The sequence below is a fragment of the Glycine max genome, chromosome 16, assembly GCF_000004515.6.
Source record: "Glycine max cultivar Williams 82 chromosome 16, Glycine_max_v4.0, whole genome shotgun sequence".
In the NCBI taxonomy this organism is placed as follows: domain Eukaryota; kingdom Viridiplantae; phylum Streptophyta; class Magnoliopsida; order Fabales; family Fabaceae; genus Glycine; species Glycine max.
Genome location: NC_038252.2, coordinates 25,689,137 through 25,708,435, shown reverse-complemented (window position 1 = coordinate 25,708,435; position 19,299 = coordinate 25,689,137). Strand labels below are relative to the sequence as shown.

At 33.3% G+C, this 19,299-nt stretch overlaps 1 protein-coding gene across 6 annotated transcripts in view; it reads right to left on the bottom strand.

The window, feature by feature from the left end:
- The window catches only part of LOC100804439 (protein PIN-LIKES 3), a 52,472-nt gene that overhangs the window by 1,182 nt on the left and 31,991 nt on the right, over window positions 1-19,299 (bottom strand). For 4 of the 6 annotated variants that reach the window (XM_006599200.4, XM_006599199.4, XM_003548747.5 and 1 more), the window contains one exon: window positions 3-55. The exons of the other annotated variants lie outside the window; for them this stretch is intronic. In XM_006599200.4, the coding sequence (XP_006599263.1) occupies window positions 3-55 (53 nt within the window). The remainder of the gene's footprint in view (window positions 1-2; window positions 56-19,299) is intronic. 6 annotated transcript variants of the gene reach the window in all.

Sequence of the window (19,299 nt, the reverse complement as noted above, 5' to 3'; positions counted from 1 at the left end):
ACCATTAAGAAGATTTGCTCCAACTACCAAAGTCATAGACACAATTGTGGCCTCCCTACAGTTCACATATTATGATAAGAATGATGATGCGAAATAGTACATTATAAAAAATATGTAAAACAATGAATATGCAAAACTTGATACACCATGAATGCAAAAACTACAATAGATTTTTAACAATCAGGCAGGCATTGTTTTCGGGAAAAGTGCAGTTATGCATTCACGTGTACTAACAACTACAGCTATTGGGTTAGATCAAGATTCTTGTCCAATGCAAAGTTGTAGTTCCATGACTTTGGTGTTTCCTAGCTGCTTTTATCAATAAATTATTCTACATATTGCTATCTCATTTTTGTCATCATTCCCCTAACAAATTAACAATGAGTACCAACCCTTATAATCCTACAACCCCAATAAAAGAGTTGTTAGATTATTAGCACTCCATACACTACTACACGAAGTACATTTGGTATCGTGGCTTCTACATTTGTTGTTAAAAAAATTATGTAGAAAGTGATACAATGACAAATTTGTAATTATATGCATATTATTTATGTGAGATTTTAACATCAATTTTATAGAAATTGATGTTGAATTTACTTTTAAATCTTAAAAAATAGTATCTGTTCATTTACTTTGCTCATCCTTGTATTTGAAAACCTTTCTCTCTTGAACCCTATTGTCGTTATCAGTCTCCTCACCCTAACATCTTGAAACGTTATGTCTCAAAACCCTCCCTCTCAAAGCCCTTGCCCTCACCATCACAACCCCTTTCCCTTGATGTCCCTGTTAACACTATTTGTTCTCTCTTTTTCTCTCTTTTGCAAGGTGTGATCCTTGTCTGTCTCGAATTCCTTGTCGTCAATGTTGCCATCACAAATCCTTGCCGTTGTCATCATCATCACCGTCACAAATACTATTTTCTCTCGCTTTCTCGTGATGGGATTCTCATTCTTATTTTCTTGTTTTGATACTGAGTTGTTTGATCTCATTATGCTCATTTTGATATTGAGTTCTTTGATTGTGCTATATTGATAGTGATACCATATGTCCATGTTGCTAACTGACTTAATATTATTTTGATAGCAATATTGCCTAGGACTTTGGTTGTTGGCTTTATAAAACTAAGCAAGATTTTGAAGACTAAGGTATGGAAGTTCATTGCTTTTAGTGTTTGTGTAACATCCTAAAAATTTAACACTAAGAAAAATAATAAATAAATAATTGGAAATATGTTGTAATAGTTTTAAAATAAAATACTGGAAAATTTAATTAAATCAAATTAATTCATTTAGTAGCCTAAGGTACTCTAAAAATAATGAAAACCATTAAGAAAAAACTATTTTTCGCTTAAAATTAGAGAAAATTAACTAAAGTTGATGACAATCAACTAGAGTAAAAGGGAAGGAGTCGCTAGTCAACTCATTAATGACAAAGTTGTAAATGGACTACAACTTTTGTTTAAAAACTAGAATTAGACTCTAATAAGCTTTATTAGTATTTTAATGAATCTAGAGCGTATCAAATTAATGAAATAGATTACCTAAGTGATTAAGGACTCTAGCACCTTAATTAAATTAATTAACACTAATCAAGTTAGAACTTTAATTAAAACTAATTAAGACTAGAATAGTTATCTAGACATAACCTAGATTCAATTGAAGGATAAATTGAGATAGATTAAGAGCCTAATTATCAATTAACCTCTAAACATGACACCTAGGACATGTGGGCCCTACCCTATTCGGGTTTGGGACCCAAAATAAAAGCAAAACATGAGACCCTAACCTAGAGTGATTCACCGTTTTCATCTAATTAAGAGGGGAGAGGGTCATTTTCTCTCTTCTCTTGTCTTGGTGTGACCAAATTGTTACCTTTCCATGCATTTTGGTGTTAGAGTTCTTGAGTAAGTAGCCTAGAAACCTTAACTCTCTTCATCATTTCTTCACGATTTTAAGATTAAAAACTCATCTTCTCTCTTCTTGTAAAATGTTTGCTAGACTCTTGGTTTGAGTTCAAAAAGTGAGCTATTTACTCTCCTCGCTCAAAGCACTTTCAAGTTTAGCACCAAGGGGTATGGGGGCTCTTCCATTTTTTCTTTTTATGTTATTTGTTTGTTCTAGAACATAACTTTATCGTTTGGGTCATTGAGACCTTCGAAGTCCTTGAAGGTGCTAAAAGATTGACCCTTTGTGTTGAAAATTTGTTTTTTATGTGTGCAGTGGAAAACAATGAATTTCTTTGATCGTGATTATGTGTAGTTATGGGAATACATAAAAGCAGGGGTTTCCATTGAGTTTAAATTGACAAAGATAGTGCTTTTACTCATAGAAATGTTAAATTTTAATTGTAGTTGAGTTATGAACCAATTCTAAATATGAACGATGAATATAAAACATAATTTCTTTTTTATAAAAAAGAAAATCACATTTTATATCCATTATTACCAAAACTGATGTAAAGTGACACTTTCTACATCCATTATGTTAATAATTGATGTTGTGAGAGGCTTAACACATGTAGAATGTGTCACTTCCTACATCAGGTTCGGGGAGGAACTGATGTAGAATCTACGTACATTTAATATCATGTTGAACAACATCAGTTCTAGAACTAATATAGTATGCCTTCAAAAACTGATGTTAAATGTGTTTGCTCTAGTAGTGATATTTGAAGCTTTCATACTAATAACCCATCTAAAACAAAGGACTAGAATTCTATCCATGATGAAATGAATATCAACTTTAGAAAAGATATTATAGTTACTTGTAGTTATTTAATTAGAGATATTGTGAGATACTATGACTTGTGTTTTGTGGAAACCCCCTTTACATAGTAACAAGGATCAAAGGATGGATCACACAAATATTATAACTATAAATAGCGAAAGACACAAATATAATACGATTTGACACTTCTTGCTTAGATCTATATATGGGAACATTTTAACAAGTATTTTCCATCTTAAATAAAATTATAAGTTTTGCATACAAAATTGAAAAGAAAAAAAAAACCCTTCCCGTTACAAGTTTTCTAAAAAACTTGAGAAACCCTCTTAATTACAAGTTTTCTGGGTGAACTTGAAAAATTCTTCTCATTACATGATCTCCCCCTCACTTGGGTGATACTGTCTCTTTTCACAAAGACCACTTTATACAAGGGTGGTTCATGACTCCATTTATAAATGTGACTTAGTGGACTTTAATTGTCTCGCCTTTCCACTGATCTCACTATGGTAGTAGAACTCTAAGAGTCAAGATACATTCTACTACCTTTTGAAATACACCTCTTGACTATTAGGAAAAACCCAAGTTTTATATTTACTAGAGATAGTGTCAAGATAACATATATAAGTAGGGGGATCGGTCAATCATGTCAAGCATTTAATTAACAAGTTGATTAATCACATCAAATAATTCTACTCAATGTGAGTTCCAATTAACAAGTGGTTCAAAAAGCTAAAGATTGAAGGCACTTGTCTACTATTGGATTTCAAGATAAAGGAATAATTTTATCATTATCAAAAGAGGGAGAATGTAAGCAAGAGACCAAACATGAAATCCCCAACTAAGGAACTCAATTAATGAAGCACTATCTACAATCATCTATTTAAAGCTAAGTCACATGATTCATTCTAGGGCTTTAAAGGTGAATTAGGGTGTTTAATTAAGTTTCTAATGAATCACATTAACAAACATAGGCTTAGGAACAGAAAAGGAAAACTAAAAATCACAAGATAGGCCATTGGTGTACTGAGACACCTAACATGCCTGTAACTTTTCACCACTCACTAGGGTCTCACTTCACTATAACATTGGATGGGAACATACATAACCTTTCCATTACTTGACTTGCCCGACTCTTACATCACCTCTCTTTGTGAGGCATAGCATCTGCCATACCTTTCTGGATATTTTACATTAACTTTCTATGGGTCTAACCCTTCTCCTACCTCTAAGGGTAGTTTCCAGATACACACATCCCCAACTAATGTATAGATTTACCTTGCATCCCTCACCTAACAACTAGACTCATGACCCCTCATATATAATAACATAGAAGACATTCATACATCATGCATATCAGCATTCCTAGTTTGTTTATGCATTATGTAGTATGTATTATCTTTATTATTAGGTCTCATTTCCATCATGTATTCCATCATTCGGCTAAACTAGCATCTAGAGGCATCCCTCTCAACCTTTTATTAACCCGAAGGTCTAAGTGGGTGAAATACCACTCTATTATAAGGAAGAGACTCATGACTTGTTCTTCTATGTCAAGAACCTATTTTTCCCCATGAGTGTCAGGGTCACGGTCCCTGTCACTCACCTCTAAGGTGCCTCTTAGCCCCTTTCTTAGGATCATAACTTTCCTTTGAAAAATTCTTTCATAACCTTTTTGAAAACCCATTACTCCTTGGTGACATAGAGGATCCTTAACCCTTCTACACATTGTTATATGTCTAGTGTGGAGCTCTTGAACGTGACTGGTATCGAGAAAGGTTTTATCCTATTTCATAAACTTGTAACCTTTGCTTAAAATCCTTTTTGGAAACATAAGGAAAATATCCCATCTTAAAACTTAGGGGAAACTCCCCGCCTTTTCCACTAAGAGGCATAAGTGTCTTAAGTGTTTTAAATATCTTTTATTAAGAGGGTTTATTTTTGCATACAATAATCCTATGCATAAGCAACACACAAAAGGATACAAATACCAACAAGGCAATTATCATCAACAATCAATACCACATAGTATCAAACAACTATAAAACATAAGGATTAACTAAGCATCGGTAGCCCTACATGATGCATGTGATGTTTTTTCTTTATGATATTTTAGAACTTATTTCTAAAAATGGTAAAATGGTTTAGTGATTTCTATAACACCTTGAAATTTCCTTCTCAATTTATTTTTCTACACACGTGAAATTGCACTGCTAAGGACTAGATAATAGAAACTTTGCACTATGTAATTTTATTATATGCATATAAGATTTAATTTATTATCTATATAATATTAATTGTATAACTTTAGTGTTAGTTATATTTATTTTAGTTTAAATAATTTGTTTAGTCAGTTCGCAAAAATTTGGAAAATGTCTAAACAAAAATTCCATCTTATCGAAATTGTACCGTGCACTGAGCAGCGGTATAATTTAATTATGTATGAGAGTGTTCTCTGTGTGAGGTTGACTTTGGGTACATTTATTTTTAGGGAGATTAGTGCAATAACCAAGGCAATTAAGATAAGATTTACTAGTTTTGGTAAAAAGTGAAAATATCCATTTTTGGCAAATCGTATCCCTTCCATTTTTGATAGTTTTGCAAAAAGCAAAACTACCCGTTTGTGGCATGAAGTGCCACGTTCAAAATGGTCAGCCAAGGGGCCATTCAAGTGTCAAAAAGCCTTGTCACCTTGAACCCTATGCCTTATCTTCTTGTTCATTGTGAGAAAAAACTGAAACCCTTCATTCACCATTTTTGCACGAGTTCTATCTTGAGGGAGGAGAGTTGAATTTTGCTTATTCTTCTTCCAAGCTTCTTCCTAGTATTCTTGAGCCATTGATCCATCAAGCTTTGGTAAATGAGTTCCATTCTTCATCCTAGACTTGATTCATTCTCTTGTTCTAGCTTCTCTAATAACCTAAAATTGTCATTTTGTTTTACTCATGAAGGAAAACCTTGAAAACTGAACATGCTTAATTCTTCCTTCAAGATTTCATGAGTTAGCAAGAGGTAAGGGGGGGTCAATCAAACTCTTGAATCCTATGCTTGTTGTTCAACTTCCTTGAACATGTTTTGAAATTTTTGTGCTTGCTATCATGTCATGAATTTGTGTACTGAGTTGTGATAACTGCTAAATAATTGTACTTTGATAATCGAAAATAAAGAAAAATTGTCTTTATAAATGATTATTTAGTAGTTATTTGCCCTTAAATATTAAAGAATTGATGTTTCGTTGAATTTTGGCTGCAGATATAAAAATTGTAGGTGATAAAAGCAAAAAGTGGGAAATAACGAAGAAAAAAAGAAGAAATCAAAAAAGGCCCAGCCCAGTGTCTCGCTCAGTGTGCAATAGTCGCTAAGTGGACAAAAAAAAGGCGCTTAGCGCGCGTAACAGAAACAGAACCCGTTAAGTGTACAACACGTGATCCAACAGAACACAGTGCGCTAAGCGATAGGAGCCTGCTAAGTGCACGATCCAGTGGCACTGAGCGAGGGAGGTCACACTAAGCGAGCCTACGAAGGCCCAAATCCCACTTTTGCAGCTATAAATAAAAGAGCCAGACTACGACACCACAACAACAACCCCAGAGACTCAGAGCTCTACAATGAATACATCCTAAGCCTGAGTATCTCTAGTAGGGGAAATCATTTACTCCCTTTCTTTCTTTCACCCCTCTTATTCTATCAGTTCTTATACCCCATTCAATATAAAGCCCTCAATGGCCATGAGAGGCTAAACCCTTAGTTAGTGTCTGGCAGGCCTAAAAAGTCAAGTGATGTATGGTGTACTTCATATTTATCAATGCAAATAGACATTTTCTTTCCTATTATCCTTTCTTACTTTTAACTTCATGCATTATTCATCCTTGCATCATCTTTAGGGGTTAGGTGCTCGAGAAAGGGTAATCCTTAATAGAAAAACAAGGAAGGTTTTGCATGCATCTGTTTTAGGAATTAGTCGCTCGAGAGAAGGTAATTTCTAATAGAACTAAAAGGAAGAGGTATCTTAATAAAATCATTGCTAGACATAGAGTGATTGCATTAGGCTCATGTATCAAAGCAAACATCTAGAATTAGAACTTCATACATTTTATCTATTGACTCTTTGCAAAGACATTTGGGAGTTAGATAGGTAAAATAGGCTTGCCATCGTCAAACATCAGGGGCAAGTATTTTAATAGATGTGGGTAGGTAAAAAGTCACTAAATTGATAAAGAAAAATTTAAATTAATACATCTTAGGCAAATAAGGCAGGTCAGGTCCCAACATTATCACATCTTGAATTTATCTTTTTTTATCTTTATCTTAATATTTTATTTTTCTTATCTTATCTTTTATCTCCTATCTTTATATCTTTTAATTTAAATCTTTTATCTTTTTTTATCTTCTATTTTTATCTTTAAATCTTTATCTTATCTACTATATTTCTTTATCTTTATTTTAACTTCTTTATCAATTGTTTTTAATTTGGGTTGCATTAATTTAGGTACAAACAAAGTCCCTGTGGATTCGACACTCTAACTTCTGAGTACTTTACTACTTGTGACAAATTTGGTACACTTGTCAATGAGTTAACAAGTTTTTGGCGCCGTTTCCAGGGAATTTGTTTTTCATACTTGATTATTTGCATATTCCAATCTCTACTCCATGAAAAATTCTTTGTGGGGACAGGAGTTACACCCTTACAATCAATATGAAGAAGAAAGAACTCCTACTCTTGAAAGTGTGTTCACTGAATTCGCGTCATACCATGCTACCTCTACAGCTAATCAAAACTCAATGCAAAACCAGGAAATTCAAGTTGGCAAGAGCTACTCCATGAAAAATTACCAGTGGGAGCAAGAGTTACAACCCTACAACCAATATGAATAAGAAAGAACTTCTAATATGGATAATTTGTCGATGCAATACAAGGAAGTCACTGAATCTACTCAACGAGCATTTAAAAGTCTAGAAATTCAAGTTGGTAAGCTAGCTGAAAAAGTGACTAAATTTGTGGCCAGAAAAGAAGAAAACTTTGTAGAGGTTGAAGCTCATAAGGAAAGCCTTATAGAAGAGGATGACTCTAAAGAAAAAGATGAAGAGAAAAGTGAGGAGAAAGCACAACAATGGGAGAAGTACCCACAAGTAAAAATTCAACAAGAAAGTATTCTCCAAGTCAATACCCCTCCTCATCAACTGATTGTCAAGGAAGAAAGGCATAGAGAACATGAGAAAGCCTTAAGTGTCATTCTTTCCTTGATCGCTACCACTTCTCTTGCAATAATGTGGAAGTTGCTTCCACAATATATGAGTTTCGTGGTGTCTCTAGCTAAAAGGCAAAAATACAAGGAAGATGTGTTTTATGTGACCTTCATGCCACCTTGAAGGCATTTGACTTATCAAGCTAATGACGTTAAAGAAGCGCTTACTGGTAGGCAACCCAGGATTTCTTACCCTATCTTTCTTTTAGTTAGTTGCAATTTGTTTTTTTAGGATAATTGTGTTATTTCTTTTATTTATTTTTATTTTGTGCATTCTAATTTCACTAGCTTAAATTCAATTATTAAATAAAAATTGCGTGATAACTTGTGAAGTCATTTTTTTAAGCTTTTTTTGAAAGGACTCAAACACTTGAAATGCTACATGACAATTGTGAAAATGCTGGGTTCTTAGAAGCAAGAGTCAGTCAAGCAGTGACACATGAATCACAAAGAGAGAAAAGGTTATCTTAGTGGAAAGAAATCATGGTTCGGTAAGCCGATAACTTTATCTTGTCCCGGTGAGCTGTGTGAACTTAAATTGGGAGAGAACGTCTGTTTTAAAAGTTCCTAGTTTTGAATCATTCTTAGACTGTTAGATTAGTTACATGAGGTGGATATGATCAAGGCCATGTTTCTTTTTATTTTTGCTACTCAGCCAAAAAGCCAACCTTAATGAATTTATCCCTTGCACCCTTATTGAGCCAAAAATTAATGATGATTTGTTTGGATAAACCCTTGAGCCTAATTTTTTTATATCCTTGACCTTGTTTTAGGGTTCTAAGAGAGCATAAGGGTTTCAAGTCATGATAAGTCCATAATTTGGGGGATTGCTAAGGGAAATTGCCTCAGAAAAGTAGAACAACACACAATAGGACACCCTCAGAAGTTTGTAAGCCCAAAGTTTGTTCTTTTTCAAAAAAAAATAAGGGCAGAGAAAAAGAGAGGTGTCATAAATGCTAAGAAAAAGTGTTGTTAGAATAATAAAGGCTAAATAAGCCTAGGCAGAATAAGGGAAAGTTTTTCTAGGATGAATGCTCTCTTATAACCTTAATTTTTGAAATCCCAGAAAAACCATGATTTCTTGTTTAGCAAGGCCTCATCTTTAACTGAGATGAAGTGCAAAATTTGGAAATCTTAATTGCAGGTCATAGACATTTCAAACACTCACCCCAAACACTTGTGCGTAGAGAGAAACACTAACCTTGTGAGGAAAGTGAGGTAAGCCAAACTTGATTGATTTATGATACTAACCATTTTCATCTCAATGTTGTTTGTGCTTCCATTGTGAGACTATGACAAATGCAGAAAGAACCAATTGAAAGAATCTAAGAAATTGTAGCCATTGACAGTGTTGGAGCATTCAGAGTCTGCTTTTATTCTGATTTACTTAGGGACAAGCAAAGTTTTAATTTGGGGGATTTTGATAACTGCTAAATAATTATACTTTGACATTAGAAAATAAAGCAAAACTGTCTTTAAAAATAATTATTTAGCAGTTATTTGCGCTTAAATATTAAAGAATTTATGTTTCGTTGAATTTTGACTACAGATATAAAAACTGGAGGTGCTAATAGAAAAAAGTAGGAAATAACGAAGAAAAAAGAAGAAATCAATAAAGGCCCAGTCCAGTGTCTCGCTCAACATGCAACGGTCGCTAAGTGGACAAAACAGAAGGCACTAAGTGCGTAACACGCACTAAGTGCACGCAACAGAAACAGAACCCGTTAAGTGCATAGCACACGCTAAGCGAGTGATCCAACAAAACAAAGTGCGCTAAGCGAGAGGAGCCTGCTAAGCGCACGATCCAGTGGGGTTGAGCGAGGGAGGTCGCACTAAGCGAGCCTATGAAGGCCCAAAGCCCACTTTTGTAGCTATAAATAGAGAGCCAAACCATGACACCATAACAAAAACCCTAGAGACTCAGAGCTCTACAATGAATACATCCTAAGCCTGAGTATCTCTAGTAGGGGAAATCATTTACTCCATTTCTTTCTTTCACCCCTCTTATTCTATCAGTTCTTATACCCCATTCATTGTAAAGTCCTCAATGGCCATGAGAGGCTAAACCCTTAGTTAGGGTCTGGCAGGCCTAAAAAGTCAAGCGATGTATGGTGTACTTCATATTTATTAATGCAAACATGTATTTTCTTTCCTATTATCTTTTCTTACTTTTAATTTCATGCATTATTCATCCTTGCATCATCTTTAGGAGTTAGGTGCTCGAGAAAGGGTAATCCTTAATAGAAAAACATGGAAGGTTTTGCATTTATCTGTTTTAGGAATTAGTCACTCGAGAGAGGATAATTTCAAATATAACTAAAAGGAAGAGGTATCTTAGTAAAATCATTGCTAGACATAGAGTGATTGCATTATGCCCATGCATCAAAGCAAACATCTAGAATTAGAACTTCATGCATTTTATCTATTGACTCTTTGCAAAGACATTTGGGAGATAGATAGGTAAAATAGGTTTGTCATCGTGAGACATCAGGGGCAAGTATTTTATCAAATGTGGGTAGGAAAAAATTCACTAAGTTGATTGAGAAAAATCTAAAATAATACATCTTAAGCAAATAAGATAGGTCAGGTCCCAACATTATCTTTTTTTATCTTTATCTCAATCTTATACTTTTCTTATCTTATCTTTTATCTCCTATCTTTATCATCTTTTAATTTAAATCTTTTATCCTTTTTTATCTTCTATTTTTATCTTTAAATCTTTATCTTATCTACTATATTTCTTTATCTTGATTTTAACTTCTTTATCTATTGTTTTTAAATTGGGTTGCATTAATCTAAGTACAAATAAAGTCCATGTGGATTCGACACTTGGACTTCTGAGTACTTTACTACTTGTGAAAAATTTGGTACACTTGCCAATGAGTTAACAAGTTGCTTTCCTTGAGTTTTTTATGCCAAAAAATGTGTTATTTGCATGTTAAAACATAGAGTTAGCCTTAAATTTCACTTAAATAGAAAAAGTTAAGAATAAAATAAGTTTAAGGACCTTTTGTAAAAAGGAAAATTTATCACAAAATTAGACTGAGTGTTACAGCATTATGGACTATTTTTATTAAAGTTTTCACCTCAAAAATGGGTTTTTTAGGTTTGAAAATATAGGATAACATATATGATTTGCAAAAATCCAATTCCCAGAGCACCGAGAGCACTAAAAATAAGTTAGGAACAGAACTTTGTAAAACTGAGTGACAAAGTGATTTTAGAATTTAGACAACTTAACTTTGGAATTCATGCCTCCGTATAAATTACCTTAGAATTATTTATTTCTGAAATTTTTGATTTATTTGCTATCATATTGTTGAGATAACTGCAAGATCTGATTAGTGATGCATGTTTTGAAATTGTGATGATTCTTTGCTGATAAAATTATTGAAATGCATGCCTGTATTTTATTATTATTATTATTATTATTGAATGACAAGATGAACAAAGTTTGAACTTCGGCAATAATATTTGTGGCATGCAAATTTATTTTCCATTGTACACACACACACACACACACACACACATATATATAACACACACACACACACACACACACACACACACATATATATATTTGTGTGTGTGTGTCATCATATTGTCATTTTTATTTGTACTCATTGTGGTTTGGGTCTGGGGGTGTTCAACCCTCGGCAAATTGTTTATGTTTGCTTAGATGGCTATAATTACAATAGTTATGTTATCCAATTGTTTGCGTGTTACAAGTGGTTCTACCGCAAAGGGGCCACAATTGTTTCCTGTGAGTAGTACGTAGGCCTAAGCCTTGTCTTTCTTTCCTATTTGTTTGTTTGTACATGCTCATTGATGTACGTGGTATGAGGACTACGCACGTGATGTAGTGGCAAGATTCAAGAGGATTGAACATAGAGTAAGGAACCAATGGTTCTATTTCCTTCTGTGAGAAGGTGAGATTACGTTAAGGAAGTAGATGATAGACAAATATACATTAGGGTATAATGGGCAGAGAAGTTAGTGGAATCTAGGAGAATTAATGAGTGGTGACTACCTGACATTTGGTGCACTCATTTAGTGCAGGTAACTTGCAGGCTTCACTTTGCTACTCATGATGGGTTCCAAGACTATGCTTTTTGAATTGGGAGATGAGGTGTTAGTGTACGATGTATCTGTATGTAGCAATCACTCCCAACTGTCATCCACATGATTTTGTAAGACCATCAAGACCTAGGAGGATTGGTGGCAATGATTGGGCCCTATTGTGAATTAAGTGTGATAGTTACACGCTTAGGATGCAAGATTGTTATGTTTTAGATAACCACACATAGTGGTTACGTAGATTATATGTTTTAATTTTGTTTTTCTATTTTCTATTGTTTGTGGCATTTAAGAAGCGAAGGACTCACCCTCGCAACCACCAATTTTAGGGGGAGGTCATGGAGTATCCATGGAGGATGCTCATGTGGATCAGTAGCCACCGTCACGGCTACACGGTGGAGGAAGAGGGGCATTTCTGTGCGCACTTTGGATACATCTGACGCCATGTTTTGTTTTTAGATGAGCCTAGATGCCACTAATCACCATAGAGGCAAATGCTACATACCATTTCCCATTTGAGCATACCCCTCGGTGTGATATTAACCATATTATTTCCTACTATGCTTACTTTGGATTTGCATGGCCGGACAACCCGCTACAGTTTTCCTAGCAATTCTTCGGGCATGATGCCAATGTGAGGCCTACTAGATCTACCTTCCATCGAGATACAACCGTTGAAGTTCACCAAGATGTGGGAGATTTCAGCAATGATGAGAATCTCACGCCATCCGAGATTACTTTCTATCGGGATGTCTGCAATGAAGAGATATTTGAGGAAAAGATGGTTTCGTTTGATGAGGAATGAGATTGCTTGAGAGATAAGAGTGACCTTTCCAAGGAAATGACTACTTTGCCCTAGGTAGCTTGTGGGTCTTGGGTAGTGACTGCTCTGAGTGTAGGATCATTTTCTCTATTTGATGTATATTTGGGGTGTGAAGATTTCTATACTCAATGTCATGCTATTTTATTGTATTAAACCTTTTGGTGATACAGTGTGATATTTTAAGGGGCAGTGGATACTTTATTTTCTTGCTAACAATTGTAATGACTTCGATACATTTATGTTTAAATCTTAAGGGTCATTGAGGCTCAATATGTTTACATATTTCTTTCAGTTTATCATTATTTAATTTTGTGCAAGTTATTTCTTTATAATCTATACTTTATTATAGCATTGTATAAGGACAGAAGAAAAATGACAACAACTTTTGAAATATTTTTTTATAGAGAACACATTTGGATAATACCCTTTATTCAAGAGTGGTTTAATTACACGTACATGCTTTAATCAAGTGCAATATATATATATATATATATATATATATATATATATATATATATATATATATATATATATATATATATATATATATATATATATATATATATATATATATATATATATATATATATATATATACATGTTCCTTATTTTGTCAAAGTAAAAGATACATTGAGATATTTTATTTAGAAATAGAAACTAGATTTAATGATGCATTTTCCGCAACATATTTTATTTAAATGATTTTAAAGCTATATTTCAGAAAAAGATTTGAGGTGTTACAATTTCCTTGTTCTAAATAGAAAGTTTTACTACTTCATTGGGAGAAATCAGTTTTGAAAGATTTAATCCTTTGCATACATTTCTCTAGTTTTGGGATTCCGTTTTCTCAAATATGAAATTGATTTTAAAGTTATCCTTAAAACAAAAACTTGTCCTTTTGTTCTTGTTTTCTTGAAGTGGTAATGTCTCTCTTAGACCTTTACCCTTGATCAAAATGTGTTTTTCCATCTTTCTTTGGTTATAAAATGGATGTTGAAATGTTTGATAAAGTTTCATGATTCCATTTAAAATTCATTATCCTTGTTTTCACATGAGTTTCATTTTGATGAACATTTGCATGTTTTTGTTCATGGATTGTATCTCCATTTCCTTCTTTGATGAAATTTTATGCATGATCTTTCCTTGTTGTTTTTTAGCTAACCCTTATCTTAGAGTATTCATCCAAACATATATTTTTAGGATTTTGTTTCGTTGATTAGGGAGTATGAGATGTCCTTGTCGAGAATGCACACATAGTTATGAGATGATGTCAGACCTTGTTTTGACCAAATTGACTTAGGACGTTGTAGGAATTTGAACCTCGACCTCTAGTTCTAGATTTTTAACTCAATCTCAAGATGATTCCCTTAGTGGAGTAGTCTAGAGAGTAAGTGCATTAGCTTTCCCTAAGAACTAGTGGTAAGCACGGTTAGAGCTTTGAGTGGTAGTAAGAACCTAATAGTTCCTTAAGAAGAAACCTCCTACCTTGGCAAGAGTTGGTATATCGTTTGGTGTAGGAATGGACACCTTAGTAGAGATTGCAATCAAAAGAGTGAGAATCGTGTTTTGGGGTAGAACCCTATAGTGTGAGAAACCTAGTGTTGATTATAGTGAGTAAAGTTATGAACCTTGGAGAAAACCTTTGGTATATCCCATAGGAATGACCTACCTTTCCTGTGGTTTTTTGGAAAAACATTTTGAGATATCTATTAACCATCTTTTGGGTGCATTGTTTGGAAACCTAGTGAAAAAGAGTTTGGATGTTTTAAATCATATTGAAATTTTTGGATTTACCTATGTTTTATGTTATTTGAAATCTCTTTGGAAGATGGATAAAAATGTGGTTTATGTTTTAAACTTGTTGAAAGTTTATGTTCAACCCTTTTGTGTTTTGAAAGCTCTCTTTTGAAAATGGATTTGTATGCTTTTTGACAAAATGAGGTTTCATCTTCATGTAGTTGTTTGATTCATGCTTTGGAAAAAAACGAGATTTATGAGAAAGATCATAGTTTTATGAAAAAAGTTACACGGTACTAGCAAGAGAGAGAATTGATTAAAAACATTCTATCTGGGGAGGATTAAGGTTGGGGAATTTGGATAAATAACTAGATGAAAAGGGATGACTTGACTAAAAGAAAGATCGCAAAGGAAAGGCCAAGGATTACAAAAGGCGAAGGATTTGTGTACTTGGACAATGCTTACAATATTTCCTTAATAAGCAAATTTCTAGGACAAATTTATTATTTGTTGGAAAGTATTGTAACATTATGTTTTTTGTAATTTTTGATTAAGTGGTTTAATTAATTCACTAGAGTAATTAAATTTAATTTAAGTGTCTGTAATTAATTAATTAATTAATTATGAGATGATGGTTTCTTATGTTTATGTATGTTATGTTGTATGTGTGTTTTGATGACTTTTAGAGTGTTTGGGCCTTAAGTGATGGAAATGGGTGGGTGAGTTTAGCAAGTTGTAGGGTGCAAAGAAAGGGAATGAAAAGAGTCAAAAACCTTCCCAAAACCCTTGCATAACATGAAACACAACACAAAAGCTCTTAATCTACTTTGTTCTTTCTCTCGATGAAAACCCATTCCTTGAGGATTTGAGAATTTGGTTGTGTTGCTCAAAGAATATCTTTTTCTCCTCCTTTTAGTGTTCATTTGTTGTCCCTTGGTGTGTGTGGGTGTGTGTGTGTGTGTGTGTGGGTGTGTGTGTGTGTGTGTGTGTGTGTGTGTGTGTGTGTGTGTGTGTGTGTGACTTTCTTCATTTTGAATCATTGTAATCGATTAAAATGAGCTATAGTTGTAATCAATTAGATCAATTTAATAATTTTTTAGATCGACCTGTAATTGATTACAACAATTTTGTAATTTGTTATGTCGACCTATAATCTATTACCATAGTTTCATAATCTCTTATTATAGCCAAAAGTCAATTTCTTTTAAAGTGAAAGTTTGGAAAAATAGTCTTTGGGAAAGCTATATATAATCCTTTTAATTTTAAATGAGAACTTGAGATGATCATAAATGCTTTGAAAGTAAAGTTTAATATTTCTTATGGATGTTTTCTAAGATTAATAATAGTATGACTTAATGCTTGATATATAATTTTTTTTAAAAAGAAAGATGAGATTGATATACTTCTTATTTATAATATTTTGTGATCTTTTAAAGATGTGAAATGATTCCTTTATTGTTTAAAATATTATATTGATGATGAGATAATTATGTTAATTGATGAAGGTTTTGGGTTGTGTTGGTTGATTTCTTGATGAAGATATGAAATATGGTTGAGATGATGTTGTTTTATGATTAAAGTTGACTTTATGTTGAGATCATGAGATTCACATCCATATGAATTTTTGGGGAGTTGTTTGCAACTATTCAAGGTGTTAGAATGTCTTGCTATGCTTATTGAACTATAGGTGAGTTCATGAGTATGGTAAGCATATGAATCGTGAATATTTGATATCATAACCTTTCATGGTGTTGTTGAGATTGACGAATGAATTTATGATGTATGATTGTTATGGATTATAATCTTGTTTTGAGAATTATTCATATGAGTAAAAAAGAGTTAACTATATCCTTTGGGAATATTTTGTTGTTGTTGGAAAATGATATACATGGGAGGGTGAGTTCCATGTCAAAACTCCACCTCACTAAAGCTACCTGAGAGTCTTGCCTAGTAGGGTATCTTTTTGAGTATCACCCTTATGTTTTGACTTTGAATGGCACGCCAAGGTATTGAGAAGTACTGCATATCGGGATTGGTGATCCTTTTAGTGCATATGGGATGGATTGTTGTTGATGGTGAAACCTTGGTTCTTGAGATCTCAAAACCTTAAGTAATATAAGTTTAGTTGTTGGTTATGTGTAAGGACAAATCCCTAAATAGGTTAAGGTTTTTGCAAGCCTTGCTGAGGTAAGCCACCACCCACACTCATTCATTTTCAATAAAACCACAATTCATCAGTAAGATTAATCTAGATCTCCCTGAATGCTCAAATGTGTGACTATGTTGAGGGATGCACTTGGTTTAATCACTCATGTGGTGTAAATCTCCATAGAGTTGAGTCTGTCTTTGACATAGATGATTGATGGGCTGATGATGATGTTGTTTGATGGTTGAATCATGGTGATGATGATCGATTAATGATGATAATGGTGTATGATGATTGAATCTTTATGTGATGGTTGACGAGTTATATGAAATGGCTAATGCTTTATTATATGAATTTTAATATTTGTGCCAAGTATGATTTTCTAATACTATGTTCTATATGTATATGACGGTGTTTGTTTATGCTTTAATTGTTAAGTTGTATATAGTTTTAACATGCTTGTTTTTTATAAGCTTATCCTTGTGTTGTTGCATGTGTGGTTCATTCCTATGGTGATCTCGTATTTGACATACGTGGGGGAGAAAATGGATAGGAGGTGACCCCATGTCTTTGCAGACTTCATGAATATAGTGTTGACCAACTAAGAGTTTATCTAGTTTATCCATAGTGTGGTTTATGTTTATATGCATGTTTTGAGGAGATTTGAGTTACTATGATGTTGTATATATATCATGTGATGTTTTATGTTGATGTTGTGCTTCAACCTTTAGCCTTTGAGGTGTGAAAAGTTTACAAATACTTTAATAAATAAATTAATTGAAGATTTTTAAATGAATTAAAGTAAACTCTTCTACTTAAGTTAGTTCCTAGTTTCATGTAACGTCGGTGGGTCGTTACAAAGTGCAGCGGATCTCACGCTTAAGCATGGCTATGATTCCACATAATTGTGAACCTTTGTGATTTTGCTCCAATGATGGCCCCTCAATCTCTTCCAACCATATGGGATCAAGCCTGCAACATACATACACCATAACCTAACTCTCAAACATGCTTAAACACTCCCCAATCAAGCTTAACCTCATCTAAAACATCAAATCGCTAACTTTGGGCATAAAAGAGAAAAAAGAAGAAGAAAGAGGATTTCAAGCACAAACAAGAAAACAATGAAGTTAAAGGGGAGGGAAGCACTCACACTATGGGGTCTTAGATCTAGGCATTGGGTCTTTGCACCACTCTTCCTTCCTTTCCTTTTTCTCCTTCACTCTCCTTCCTTTCTTTCTTTTCCTTTTCTAACTCTCCTTTCTCCATTCTAATCTTAAAATCGTTGTTGTGTGTGTGTGTGGGAAGGGGGGGTCTTTTGGGCTTTGGATCCCTATTTGGGTCCTATTATTTTATTCTCATTAAATTCTATTTTAAGGTAATTATTTATAATTCCTAACGATATCTTTAATCCATTAGCATTAAATGTTATTCCACAAAAGATATCTTTTATTATTATTTCTAAGGTCTATAATTTTTTGATGTTACACAAGAGACTCGGGTCTAGCTTTTAAGGACTTTAGTCACATTGGTCTAACTTGAGTTTAGCCATGGAAAACTATGGTGTGCACGAAGCAAAACCTAAAGGACTCAACTCCCACTTTGCTAGACTTGAGTCCCACATGTAGAGATTCCATGACTTTTTAGCTCAAATCTAATCCTATTCATTCCTTAATTAATTATAACATTTAAATTTTTGTTTAGTTTTACAAAGGAAAGTTTGATTTGTGATTAAGCTATCAATTTGAGATATTAGCTAATTAAAATAAAAGAACAAATTTCAATGTGAGAGATTAGTTATTTTAAAGTAGAATCTAAGCTTTTAGGATACTAAACATATTTCAAACAACAATCCTTTTTAAATAGGAATTGAATCCTTATCTTTTAAGCTAATTAGAGTAATTTCTAATCTTTGGGGGAAAAAATATCACAGTCTCTAATAATTAATTTAGATCTCTTTCAAATTTCATGGATACACTTTTCTAGTTACTAAATCCCAATATCAAAAGAGTTTCCTTCATTGTGAAAAATATCCATGTGAAAGAAAGAAAACCAAGTAAGAAAGTAGAGAGTCTAGAATAGTTAATATGCTTATCGAGAATTAAATATTTGGATCATGTGGTGAAATGCTTCGTAAATGAACAAAGAGTGTTGGTGCTTATGAGTGGCTTATATACTTTTTGAGAAGTTTTTTGTTGGCATGGCTAGTGTCTTATTTCAAGCAAGGTGAAGCTTCTTTTGGGAGGATTTAGGTGCATCTCTCTAGTAAGAATCGGTTTTACTTTTTTTTTTTTATAACCTTTTCTAGTTGCCTAAACAAATTATTATTTACTAATTTCCATTGTTTCCATTCCAACGCTTTAATATTGATTTGGTCAATGGGTGAAACATCTTTCAAGTTTCAACATTGTTAGATATTATATGTGTGTGTGTTATTTTGTATAATTATTAATAAAAATGTCATTTTGTTTCCATTCCTTGCTTTATTAAATTAGAAATTTTTATTTCATGAGTGCTATTATTTTAAATTTTATTTCTTTTTAT